The sequence below is a fragment of the Suncus etruscus genome, chromosome 18, assembly GCF_024139225.1.
Source record: "Suncus etruscus isolate mSunEtr1 chromosome 18, mSunEtr1.pri.cur, whole genome shotgun sequence".
NCBI lineage: Eukaryota > Metazoa > Chordata > Mammalia > Eulipotyphla > Soricidae > Suncus > Suncus etruscus.
In genome coordinates, this window is record NC_064865.1 from 30,620,531 (window position 1) to 30,635,109 (window position 14,579).

Here is a 14,579-nt window from a genome sequence, read left to right on the forward strand (position 1 = left end):
GATTCCTGGAAACAAAGGAAAATAAAAAAATACAATCTACCAAAACTTGTGATACATAGCCAGAGCAGTGTGAAAGGAAAGTCCATAGCTATACAAGCACTCATCAGAAAGGAAAAGTGGACTCACATAAATAACTTGCATGCACAACTTAAGAAACTGGTAAGTGACCAACAGAAGGATGACAAAGCAGGAAGAAGGAGAAAGCAACAAAATTTAGAGCAGAGATGAATGAACTGGAATCCCCAAAACACAATCTAATGGATCAATAAAACCAAGATCTGGTTCTTTGAAAAAAATAAACAAGATCAATAAATCAAAATAGCAAAACTCATAAAGAGAGATCCTCAATAAACCAAATAAGAAATGAAATAGGAAAATGCAAAAGACACTACAGAGATTCAAAAGATCATCAGATACTATAATGAGAACCTTTATCCCATGAAATGAGAAAAACTAGAAGGGATAAATTCTTAGACTTCTATGACCTCCCAGAACAGAACCAAGATCACTTGGAGTACACGAATAGATCTATGACTCCTAAGAAAAGTGAAAGGGTAACCAATATCTTCCTTAAATCAAAATCCCAGGTGTAGATTCAATTAAAAAAATCCCAGGGTTCACTAGTAAATTTTTTAAACATTTAAAGAAGACCTGCTGCCAATTCTTTTCAGGTTCTTTCAAGAAATTGAAGAAACAGAAACTATCACAGTCAATTTCTATGAAGCAAGTATTATTCTCATTAAAGAGAAGACAAAAATAACACAAAAAGAAAAAATATAAGCCAATTTTATTGAAGAACACATGCAAAAATCTTCAACAAAATACTAGCAAATATAATCTAACAATTCATTGAAAAGTTCATGTGCCATGACCAAGTGGCATTTATCCTGGGGATACAAAATTGAAGTAATATATGCAAGTTGATCAACAAAAATAACATATTAGAAAAATAAAAATCATGTGACCATACTAATAGATGCATTTACCAGATACAGCACCCATTTATGATTAAAAAAAACTCAAGAAGATGAGAATTGAAGGCATTTTCCTTAATAAAGTCAAAGCCATTTGCCACAAAAACCACAGAAAACATATTCTCAATGGGAAAAAACTAAAAGTCTTTATGATCAATCACAGCCAAGTTTGCCAATCTCATCACTTCTATTCATTAAGTGCTGGAAATATTTGCCATAGCGATCTGGCAAGGAAAATATATCAAGGACACTCTTATAGGACAGGAAGACTTCAAGCTCTCACTATTTGTGGATGATATGTATTTAGAAAATCCTAAAACTAAACAAGAAAATCTTCTGCAAACAATACATTTTCATAGTAAAGTGGGAGGCTATAAAATTGGCATGCAAAAGTCCATGACTTTCTTATATACAAGAAAAAGGCATTTTTTTTTTCAGAATTGTGCCTCATAAGATCAAGTATCTCTGAATCAACTTAGCTAAAAAGGTGGAAGGCCAATTTGCAAAATAATACTTCAAGAAATAAAAGGGAACAGGAAATGCACCCCTGCTCATGGATTGGGAGGATTAAAATAATTAAAATGGTAATATTCCCCAAAGCATTGTACAGATTCAACGCATACCTAAAAAGATACTATTGATTTTTTAAAAAAAATAGATACATTGGCTTTTGAATTCATATGTAACTATAAACTCTCAGAAATAGCTAAAGGAATCACTGGCAAAGATGGGAGGCATCACTTTTCCCAACTTCAATCTGTACTACAAAACAGTAGTAATTATAACCATATAGTACTAAAATAAAGGCAGAATATCAGATCAGAGGAATAAAATTGAATATCCTGAAACAGATCCATAACTATACAATTAATATTTTATAAAAAAGAAAAATATATGAAGTAGAGTAAGAAAATTCTTTTCAACAAGTGGTCCTCAGAAAACTGGTCAGGTAAATGATGAAAAATGAACTCAGACTCCTTTCTAGAACCATGCACAAAGATAAAATAAAAAAGATTTAAGACCTTGATATCAGACTTGAAACCATAAGATATATAGAGAAAAACACAGAAAGTATCTACATAACATTGAAGCTAAATGCATATCCAAGGATTATACAACACTGACCAAGCAAGTGGAAGCAAAGATAAACAAATGAGCTAATACTAAATTAAGAGACTTTTGCACGTCAAAGGAAATAATGGCCAGGATACAAATACTACTTACAAAATGGGAGAAATTATTCACCCAATACACATCTGATAGAATCTGATAGAATATCTAAAGCCATATGACACTGATAGAGCTTAAAAAGAAAAAATATCCAACCCCATAAAAAATAAAAAGATAAACATTTTGTCATAAAAGAAATACAGATGGTCAAAGGCACATAAAAATGTTCCGCATCATTAATCATCAGGGAGATGCAAGTCAAAACAACAATGAAATATCATCTTCACCACAAATTTATTGAAATTGATACTATTTATCACATCAATTATAGGAAAGAAGGAAATAAAGGAGGAAGAAATGAAGGAAGCAAGTAGAATGGAAGGAAAGGACAAAGAAGGGAAAGATATAAGATTCATAGTAATAATCACTGCAGCCAAAACAATCAAATTTCAACATCTCTAAAATGCCAGGAACTGGACAACTTAAAATATATATATTTAATTCTCACAATAATTCCACAGAACTAAGTCACAATTGCCTTAAGACCATATGTTTATGAACAATACATTTTTAGAAGTATGTCGGCCTGAATCAATTTTTTTTTTCAGAACAATAAACTTCCACATTGGGTCACAATAGCCAAAACAAGTAGAAGTCATATTTTAATTTTTTATATCTTGGAGCAAAATTACTAAATTCTGAAATAAAAGAGTAAATAAAGGAATTTGGATCATATGTTTATTACAATATGCATCGTTAGTCTTCCAAATTTTCTGGAATGCAGACTTGGCATTTTTAATCTAGTAAGAGATGAGTTGAACTAATGCATAATTGCCACTTTATGGACGGAAATTAGAATTATGCAGATATCAGCAATTTCTTCTCAACTTTGCAACTCAAAATACAAATAACATACAGTCAAAAATTTTGGAATAACTGTTATACTGACCTAGTCAAAACATTTACTAAATGAATAAAACCAAGAAATTATTGGAACTAGTGGGGATGCTAGATATTTAGTGCAATACTATTCATCTTTCACTGTTATACTGACATAGTTAAAATATTTAATAAATGAATAAAACCAAAAAATTATTAGAACTAGTAGAGATGCTAGATATTTAGTACAACTCTATTCATTTTTCACAAAGTAGCTGAAAGCCAGAGAGAAGTGACTCAATGTAGAAAATTATTTAAATAAAACCAACATAATTAAATATGAGGCACTGAGCCATATATTGGTAAACTGTGTTAAATATTCCCTTAACCTCCATGGGTATATCATAGGAATTCCTTTTCAGTATTTCCTTAAATATAAGCACTTTAATGAGAAGCACCTCTTTAACTCTTTTCTTTTTTTCTTTTTTCTTTTTGGTTTTTGGGTCACAACCGGCAGCGCTCAGGGGTTCCTCCTGGCTCTACGCTCAGAAATCGCTCCTGGCAAGCTGAGGGACCATATGGGATGCTGGGATTCGAATATCCTCCTTCAGCATAAGGCAAATGTCCTACCCCTGCGCTATCTCTCAGGCCCCTTTAACTCTTACTTATTCAGCAAAATGATTCATTTTTCTTAAATGGAAACACTTGAGGTTCTTATAATATAAAATGTCTTCTTACTGATATAATGAAATGTCAATAATTATTTGATGAAAGAAAATTAAGTTGCTGTTCTCTATGTAAGTTGTAAAGTGAATTTAAAGGTTTATACCTTTTGTAATTGCTCAAAAATGTACGACAGTGTCCTGGGGATAATGCCTCTGTCATTGTAGCGCTCTGCTCCTCCTGTAATGGTGAATGTCTTCCCGCTGCCTGTTTGCCCATAAGCAAAGATGGTACCATTGTAACCTGCCAAGACACTGCAGAAAGATGTGGCACATTTTTAATACAGAAGAGTCTAAATATATTTATATTAATGCATGCATTCCAATAGTAACCTTATTCAATGCTATTTAGAGTTATATCTACAGAAATATTTATCCAGGATAATTAGCACATAAGACTATTTCTTTTAGAAATCACTTCAGGAGAACCATAAAAAGACTCCTTTTACCAATGTCATCCAATAGAGTATAGGAAATAAAAAAAAACAATAGGGTTATATCAAACTCAAATAATTTTACTCATCAAAAGAAACTTGAGCTATGGGGCTGGAGCAGTGGTGCACGCGTAAGGTGTCTGCCTTCCCGACAGACTGCGGTTCTATCCCCCAGCATCCCATATTTCCCCCAAGCCAAGAGCGATTGCGCGTAGCCAGGAGTAACCCCTGAGCATCACCAGGTGTGGTCCAAAAAGAAAAAGAAAAAGAAAAAAAACTTGAGCTAAAATTTAAAGACAACATGATGAATGGTAGAAAGTATCTTCACACCATACACCAGATTAGGGGCTATTATATTGTACCCATAAAACTCAGCAGCATCAAGAAAAACAATAGCCCACAATAAAATGGGGAGAGAGAAATAGGTATTTTCCTAAAGAGGGAATTTAACCAATAAGCATATAAAAAGTGTTTATCATCATCTGTTATCATAGAAATTTTAATCAAAATAGCAATGAGATATAGTATCATACCTGAACATGCTTATGATAGTGTTCAAAGAATTAGAAGATACTAAGAAATGATAAAATAAACCTTACATATTCATGAATTGGAAGAATTAACAAAATTAAAGTGACTATTACCTAAAGCAACATGCATATCAATTATAATCCCTATCAAAATCAAAATAATAAATTTTTAAACACCTTGGTAGCCCGAGCAAAGAGCACACGGGTGAGTGCTTTTCCCTGGCACCTCCATACTCTCCACATGGGAGCCTGAGACAGGCTTCTCGCTTCCGTACCCTGTGCCCTTCCTAGGGACCCCAAGCCCGAGTGGAGAGCACACGGGTGAGTGCTTTTCCCCAGCACCTCCACATTCTCCATGTGGGAGCCTGAGACTGGCTTCTCGTCGCTGCACCCCACGCCCCTGAGCCTGAGCTGAGTGTAGACCAGATGAGGAGAACCCTGCACCTGACCCACGCTGCACCGCTGGAACGGGCTAGGACCAATAGACTGGGTGAGCTTGAGCCTGCCACCTGGACCATTGGCTAACCTAGAGCAGCCTACCCCCCTGAGCCCTGGAGTGGACCTGAGACTCCCCAAGGGCTGAGGGCAGTTACTAGGTGGGTTTGACTACGGGAATTTCTTCTGCTGAGGCTGGTGGGGGCGGAGCTCCATTGACTTCCAGAGAGGGGAAGGAGGATAGACCTAGGCTCAATAGCGCTCTCATCCATTGTGGCCAGGAGCAGAACTGCACCGGCTAGCAGGAATAAGGAGAAGGAAATTGACCAGACCCACTGAAGGAGAGCTGACTTACAGATAGGGGAGGGAGGGCGAAAGAGCTAGGCTCAACAGCACCCTCCACCATTGTGCCCAGGAGAGGATCTGCACTAGCTGACAACAAAAGGGAAAAGCAACGGATCAGGCCACATACAGAGCACAGGAGGAGCCAAACCTCAGTGAGCTCACCCAACAACCCCCTCTAGAACCACGCTCAGGGAGGGGACCCATCCCCACACCACAGGGGACCAAAGCAGTCTGAATTTAGAAGGCACAGCACTCAAAACCACACCAATAAAAGCAAAGAATTATGGGTAAATCAAGGAGAACCATAATATCTGGAGATACGGAGACATACCCTAGCAAGTTTCCAAGTCCACCAAAACGCACAGATCCATGGGAAGGAGACCTAAGAGCAGCCATGAAGAAGGAAATGCAAGAATTGATAAAAATAAATGAAAGAAACTCTAGCTACCGAGTATAAGAAATCTATGGATGAACAAATCAGCCAAATTAAAGAAGAAATGTTAAAGAACATGAGAAATTCCATACAAAAAAAATTGAAGGAATTAAAAGACAAAGTAACAAACCTTATGGGCAGAAACACAGAGTTGGAGAAGCACATTGAAGAATTCGAAGAAAAACTGCAAACAAAAAATGACCAAGAAACCAAAAAAGAGGGGCCGGGTAGGTGGCGCTGGAGGTAAGGTGTCTGCCTTGCAAGCGCTAGCCAAGGAAGGACCGCGGTTCGATCCCCCGGTGTCCCATATGGTCCCCCCAAGCCAGGGGCGATTTCTGAGCACATAGCCAGGAGTAACCCCTGAGCGTCAAACGGGTGTGGCCCAAAAACCAAAAAAAAAAAAAAAAAAAAAAAAAAGAAACCAAAAAAGAAATAAAAGGCTAAGCACTGGAAGGAAAAGACCAGTATGGAATGAACAAGGACAAAAGAAACAATCTAAGAATTGTGCGTATACCAGAAGGGGAGGAAATAGAGAAAGGAGAAGAACAAGTAGTCAAGGAAATAATAGCAGAGAACGTTCCCTCCCCCTGAAAAGAAACTTCAGTGCAAATCCAGGAAGTGAAGAGAGTCCCTAATAAAATAGACCCTAATAAACCAACACCAGACATATAGTAGTCCAAATGACAAAAAAACAAAGAGAAAGATGAACTCCTTAAAGCAATAAGGGAGAAAAAAAAACCTTAATTACAAAGGAAGGGGCATAAGAATCAAACCAGATCTCCCATTTGAAATAATTCAAGAAAGAAGACATTGGAATGACATATTCAAATGACTGAATGAAAGAAATTTACAACCTAGGGTAAAATACCCAGCAAAACTATCATTTATATGGGAGAGCAGACTAAAAACATTCTCAAACAAGAACGAACTTGAACTATTTGTGCAAAGCTGATCCTAAACGACCTAATCAGAGACAAATTACACAATCCAAAACCCCGATTGTAACAAAAATCACCCTACAGAACACAACTACACAACAGTCATCTCTGTCAATAATCTCACTAAATGTTAATAGACTAAACTCTCCTATTAAAAGACACATATTAGAGAACTGGATTAGGAAAAATAAACCAGACTTCTGCTGTATGCAAGAAAAACACCTACAACTACAAGATAAACAGAGGCTTAGAATAAAAGGGTGGAAAGTAATTATTCAAGCTAATGGATAACAAAAAAGAGCAGGGACAGCCATTCTTATATCAGACCAGATTCCACTCAACCTCAAGAAAGTGATCAGAAACAAAGAGAGTCACTACTTACTGATCAGGGGAACATTAGATCAAGAAGTACTAACCCTGGTTAATATCTATGCACCTAATGTAGAGCCAGCAAAATATGTCAGGCAACTGCTCGCAAACCTGGAGAAACACATGAAGGGAAATGTGATAATAGTAGGGGACCTCAATATTCCACTATCACCACTGGACAGATCCACCAAACAGAAAAATAGCAAAGAAATAAAAGCTCTAAATGAAAAATTAGAAGATCTAGGGCTAATAGACTTATATAGGGCCCTTCATCCCCAGAAAGCAGAATACACATTCTTCTCAAGCCCACATGGAACCTTCTCCAGAATAGACCATGTCTTAGGACACAAAGCCAACCTATATAAGACCACAAATGTAAGGATCGTTAGAAGCACCCTATCAGATTACTATGCAACAGAGGTCAAAAATGACTTCAAGAAGAAGCAATGGAGAAAAACTAATACCTGGAGACTAAACAACATGATGCTCAACAACACCTGGATCAAAGAGCAACTCAAGGAAGAAATAAAAAGATTCCTTGATAAAAATGATAATGAAGAGACAAGTTGTCAAAATTTGTGGGACACCACAAAAACAGTAATTAGGGGGAAACTCATAGAAATACAAGCCTATATCAAGAAACAGGAAAATAACAAAATCAACAGTTTAAAGGATCACCTCAAGGAACTGGAACAACAGCAGCAGAGAAATCCAACCACAACCAGAAGGCAAGAAATAATAAAAACCAGAGCAGAAATAAACAACATAGAAACTAAGAAAACAATACAAAAAATCAATGGACCAGGAGTTGGTTTTTCGAAAAAATAAACACGATAGACAAACCACTGGCAAAACTCAACAAAAAAAAAGAGGGAAAACACCCAAATCAGTAGGATCACAAATGAAAGGGGAGAGATTACAACAGAACCCCAAGAAATACAACATAATATGAGATCATATTATGAACAACTATACTCAGCTAGGCTAGAAAACCCAGTAGAAATCGACAGATTCTTGGAAAAATACCATCTTCTGAGATTGGAAAAGGAAGACCTAGAAAGCCTAAACAGACCAATCACTTCAGAGAAAATTGAAGATGTAATTAAGAAACTCCCTAAGAACAAAAGTTCAGGCCCAGATGGATTTACAGGTGAATTCTATCAAACATTCTGAGAAAATGTACTACCACTTTTCCATAGGCTCTTACAAACCATCGAAAATACAGGAATCCTCCCTATCTCCTCTTATGAGGCTAATATCACACTTATCCCCTAAGACGGCAAAGACACCACCAAGAAAAAAAACTATAGACCAATCTCACTAATGAATATAAATGCAAAGATACTCAACAATATCTTAGCAAACTGAATCCAGCACTTCATCAAAAAGATCATACATCATAACCAAGTTGGTTTTATAGCAGGAATGCAAGGTTGGTTCAACATACACAAATCAATCCACATTATGCATCGCATCAACAACAAGAAAGACAAAAACCACATGATCATAGCAATCGATGCAGAGAAGCGTTTGACAAAATCCAACACCCTTTCATGTTAAAGACATTCAGCAAAATAGGGTGTAGAAGGAACCTTCCTCAAGATAGTTACAGCTACCTATGAAAAGCCTACAGCCAACATTATACTTAATGGCGAGAAACTAGAAGCATTCCCACTAAGGTCAGGAAATAGGTAAGGCTGTCCACTCTCTCCACTCTTATTCAATATAACCTTAGAAGTCCTAGCAATAGCAATTCGACAAGAGAAGGGAATCAAAGGAATCCAAATTGGGAAAGAGAAACTCAAACTATTTCTATTTGCAGATGATATGATATACATTGAAAACCCTAAAGAGTCCACAGTAAAACTCCTCGAAACAATTAACAATACAGCAAAGTGGCTGTCTACAAAGTCAATACACAAAAGACAGCATAATTTCTATATACAAACAACGAAGTTGAGGAGAGAGAGATTAAAAATACAATTTCATTTAAAATAGTATCAAAAATATTAGGTACCTAGGAATCAACCTTACAAGGGAAGTGAAAGACCTATACCAGGGGAACTTTAAAAGACGCCAAAAAGAAATTGAAGAGGATCTAAGGAAATGGAAGAATATCCCATGCTCATGGATAGGTAGAATTAACATAGTCAAAATGACTATCCTACCCAAACTACTGTATAGATTTAGTGCAATCCCTATCCAAATTCAGACATCATTCTTTAAAGAATTAGATCAATCACAAAATTCATATAGAACCACAAAAGACCCAGAATAGCCAAACACATACTGAAAAACAAGAAGCTGGGTGGCATCTCCTTACCTAACTTGAAACTATACTATAAAGCCATAGTGATCAAAACATCAAGGTACTGAAACAGAGACAGGACCTCAGACCAGTGGATCAGAACAAAATTCCCAGACATAAACCCCCAGATATACAGTCAACTAATATTTGATAAAAGAGGCAAGAACTGGAAATGGAACAAAGAAAGTCTATTCAACAAATGGTGTTGGTACAACTGGAAAACCACATGTACAAAAGTGAAAATTGACCCATACCTCACTCCTTATACAAAAGTCAACTCAAAATGGATCAAAGACCTTGAAATCAGACCCAAATCTATAAAGTTTATTGAGAATAAAATAGGCAGAACACTTGAAGACTTATATATCAAAAAGGTCTTCAAGGATGGAGCACCAATGGCAAGAACTTTAGCATCAAACATAAACAAATGAGACTATATCAAACCAAAAAGCTTCTGCCTGGCGAAAGAAACCTTACTTAACACAAAAAGACAGTTAACAAAATGGTAAAAAAATCTTTTCACTCGACATATCAGATAAAAGGCTGATATCTAGATCATACAAAGCACTCAGAAAGCAGAGCCCCCCCAAATCAAATAAAGCCATACAAAAGTGGGGAGATGAAATGAATAGACAGTTATCTGAGGACAACAGAAGGATGGCCAACAAACACATAAAAACATGCTCACTTTCACTCATCATCAGGGAGATCCAAATCAAGAGAATAATGAGGTACCACCTTACACCAGTGAGGATGGCTCACATCAAAAATAATGAGAACAATCTGTGTTGGCGGGGATTCGGTATGAAAGGCACTCTCCTCCAGAACGTGAAAACCGGCGGGCTTTCGCAGAAGCCAGCTGCCCTGTTTGGGACATCAGGCAGGGAAAAGCCACGAATCTGCACCTGCCCAGTGGAGCCCAACTGTGAGTGCTCCTTGTAAATGTTTCTCTACTGTCCTCTTGCGTGAAACTCTTGGGAGTGGGGCAAAAGACGCTCCAGCAGAGCACAGCCGCTCCGCTTCGCTACGCGGCCATGCGCTCTTTCTAAGAAAAGAACACCATCGTAACAAGAAGAAAAAATCACACTAAGAACTGAGCTATAACACAGAAGCAAGCATTCCTCTTCGGACTGTCTTCTCCGTTGAATGCTTGGGCCTAAGATTTGATCCAGTGTGAGGCTTCACCCACAGAGGACTCCCCTCCCTTAGAGACAAGTCAGCCCATCCAGAAAGGGCGGAGCCAGAGAAGTGTGCTGCCTACATCATATAGCCAATGAATACCACCACAACACGTAGAAAAACCCAAAATACAAGTGTGACAATGGGGAAACAACATAGGCCAGCATCAGACATAGAGAATGAAGAGGACAATTCTGATGACCAGATAATGGCCAACCAACTAATCAAACTCTCAGATAAGGACTTTAGACTAGCAATATGGAATATGTTCAAAGAACTCAAAGAAACCATGAATCGAGTTGAACAGAACACTAATAAGAACCAAGAAAATATGAAGACAGAAATCACAAAACTCCAAACTGAAATAACATATCAATTAACAGGCCTGAAAAAGTCAGTAAACGAAGTGAATGACAAAATGGATAAGCTCTGGGACAGGGTATCAGAAGCTGAGAATAGACTTGGTGCTGTGGAAGATGAGATACATAACAATTCCATACAGCAGGAGAGATTGGACAAAAAACTTAAAGCAAATGAGCAGACAACGGAAAAATTAGTCAAAGAATGGGAACAGATGAAAATAGAAGTCTATGATAAGATCAACAGGAACTACTTAAGAATCATTGGAGTCCCAGAGACCCAGGAAGAAAATTCCCAGGAAGAATCAATGGTCAAGAACATCATTAAAGAGAAACTTCCAGAGCTAAAGAATATAGGTGATCAAATCCTACATGCTCGAAGAGTACCAACCAAAAGAGACCCCAGAAAAAACACCCCAAGACACATCCTAGTCACAATGACAAATCCCACAGATAGAGACAGAATTCTGAAAACAGCAAGATCAAAAGGGGAAATTACGTTCAAGCAAGCGTCCTTGAGATTTACAGCAGACCTATCACCAGAAACACTCAATGCCAGAAAGCAGTGGTGGGATATTGTGACAAGACTGAATGAAATGAATGCTTCACCCAGAATACTATACCCAGCAAAACTCACTTTCCGATTTGACGGAAGAATACATGGTTTCACAGACAAAAAGCAGCTCAGAAACTTTACAGACTCCAAACCAGTCTTAAGAGAAAAACTGAAAGACCTAATTTAAGACAAGACTAACCAAGAGACACACCAAATTTCGATATAAAGATGGAATTAAATCCCAGGACAATTCTTTCTCTCAATGTCAATGGACTAAATGCACCAGTCAAGAGACACAGAGTGGCTAAATGGATCAAAAAACTCAATCCAACCTTCTGCTGCCTACAAGAAACGCACCTGAATAGTCAGAACAAATATAGACTTAAAATAAAAGGCTGGAGAAAAATTATCCAAGCTAACAACACCCATAAAAAAGCTGGAGTGGCCATACTAATATCAGATAATGCAAACTTTATACTCAGGAAGGTTGTAAGGGACAAAGATGGACATTTTATATTAATCAAGGGGTATGTAGAGCAGGAAGAAATAACTCTCCTAAACATATATGCACCGAATGAGGGGCCAGCAAAATATTTAATACAAATGTTGACAAATCTGAAAAATAATATCAATAACAACACAATAATTGTGGGGGACGTCAACACTGCTTTGTCAACACTGGATAGGTCAACCAGACTGAAACCCAACAAGAATATACTAGACCTGAGGAGAGAATTGGAAGAAAGAGGCTTAGTGGATATATATAGGACACTCCACCCCCAGAAACCTGGATACACATTCTTCTCCAATGTACATGGGACATTCTCCAGGATAGACTACATGCTGGCACATAAAACATACCTCCATAATATCAAGAGGATAGAAATTTTGCAGACTGCCTTTGCTGACCACAAGGCTCTGAAATTATTTGTGAATTCCAAAGGGACTCAGAAGAAAAACCTTAACACCTGGAAGTTAAACAGCCTCATACTCAATAACCAGTGGGTCCGAGATGAAATCAAGGAGGAAATCAAAAGGTTCCTGGAAACAAATGACAATGAAGACACAAACTATCAGAACTTATGGGACACAGCAAAAGCAGTACTGAGAGGAAAATTTATAGCTTTGCAAGCACACATCAGGAAGGAAGAAGGAGCTTACCTGAGTAGCCTAATGACACAGCTAATAGAACTAGAAAATGCTCAACAAAAGGACCCAAAAATAGGAAGACAGAAGGAAATAACAAAGCTGAGAGCAGAAATCAATGAAGTGGAAACCCAAAAAACAATCCGAAAGATCAACGAAAGCAGAAGTTGGTTCTTTGAAAAAATAAACAAGATTGATAGACCACTGGCAAACCTAACAAAGAAAGAGAGAGAGAGAAACTTGATAACTCGTATTAGGAATGAAAAAGGAGAGATCACTACTGATATGAGAGAGATTCAGAGGGTAATCAGAAACTACTTTGAGAAACTCTACGCCACTAAAAATGAGAACCTGGAAGAAATGGATAAATTCTTGGACTCTTATAATCTTCCACGGTTGAAGGAAGAGGATGTAGCATATCTAAACAACCCCATCACCATTGATGAAATTAGAATGGTAATCAAAGGTCTGCTGAAAAACAAAAGCCCAGGCCCAGATGAATTCACTAATGAATTCTTTCAAACTTTCCAAGAGGAACTACTACCAATCCTGGCAAGACTCTTTCATGAAATTGAACAAACGGAAACACTTCCAAATAGCTTTTATGAAGCCAACATCACCTTGATACCTAAACCAGACAGAGATGCTACAAAAAAAGAAAATTACAGACCAATATCGCTGATGAATGCAGATGCAAAGATCCTCAACAAAATCCTGGCAAATAGGATTCAATGCCTCATTAAGAAGATCATCCACTATGATCAAGTAGGTTTCATCCCAGGAATGCAAGGCTGGTTTAACATCCGTAAATCTATCAACATCATACACAACATCAATAACAAGAAAAATAAAAACCACATGATCATATCAATAGATGCAGAGAAAGCATTTGATAAGGTCCAACACCCATTCTTGATCAAAACTCTCAGCAAGATGGGAATGGAAGGAACCTTTCTCAATCTAGTTGAAGCCATCTACCACAAGCCAACGGCAAATATTATCCTCAACGGAGAAAAACTAAAAGCCTTCCCTCTAAATTCTGGTACAAGACAAGGCTGTCCTCTCTCACCACTCCTATTCAACATAGCACTGGAAGTACTTGCTATAGCGATTAGGCAAGAAAAAGATATCAAGGGAATCCAGATAGGAAACGAAGAAGTCAAGCTCTCACTGTTTGCAGATGACATGATACTCTACTTAGAAAACCCTAAAGACTCTACCAAAAAGCTTCTAGAAACAATAGACTCATATAGCAAGGTGGCAGGCTACAAAATTAACACACAAAAATCAATGGCCTTTCTATACACCAACAGTAATAAGGAAGAAATGGACATTAAGAAAACAAACCCATTCACAATAGTGCCACACAAACTCAAATATCTTGGAATCAACTTGACTAAAAATGTGAAGGACCTATACAGAGAAAACTATAAAACTCTGCTCCAAGAAATAAGAGAGGACACGCGGAAATGGAAATGCATACCCTGCTCATGGATTGGCAGGATTAACATCATCAAAATGGCAATACTCCCCAAGGCATTATACAGATTTAATGCTATCTCTCTAAAGATACCCATGACATTCTTCAAAGAAGTGGATCAGACACTTTTGAAATTCATTTGGAACAATAAACACCCTCGAATAGCCAAAGCAATCATTGGGAAAAAGAATATGGGAGGAATTACTTTCCCCAACTTTAAACTGTAGTACAAAGCAATAGTTATCAAAACAGCATGGTATTGGAATAAGGACAGGCCCTCAGATCAGTGGAATAGGCTTGAATACTCAGAAAATGTTCCCCA

The 14,579-nt window shown here is 37.5% G+C and overlaps 1 protein-coding gene across 1 annotated transcript in view; it reads right to left on the reverse strand.

Annotated features, from left to right (window-relative positions):
- Positions 1 to 14,579, reverse strand: part of KIF6 (kinesin family member 6) — a 601,782-nt gene that overhangs the window by 423,616 nt on the left and 163,587 nt on the right. The window contains exon 4 of the mRNA XM_049764755.1: positions 3,853 to 4,000. Coding sequence (XP_049620712.1) covers positions 3,853 to 4,000 — 148 coding nt within the window. The remainder of the gene's footprint in view (positions 1 to 3,852; positions 4,001 to 14,579) is intronic.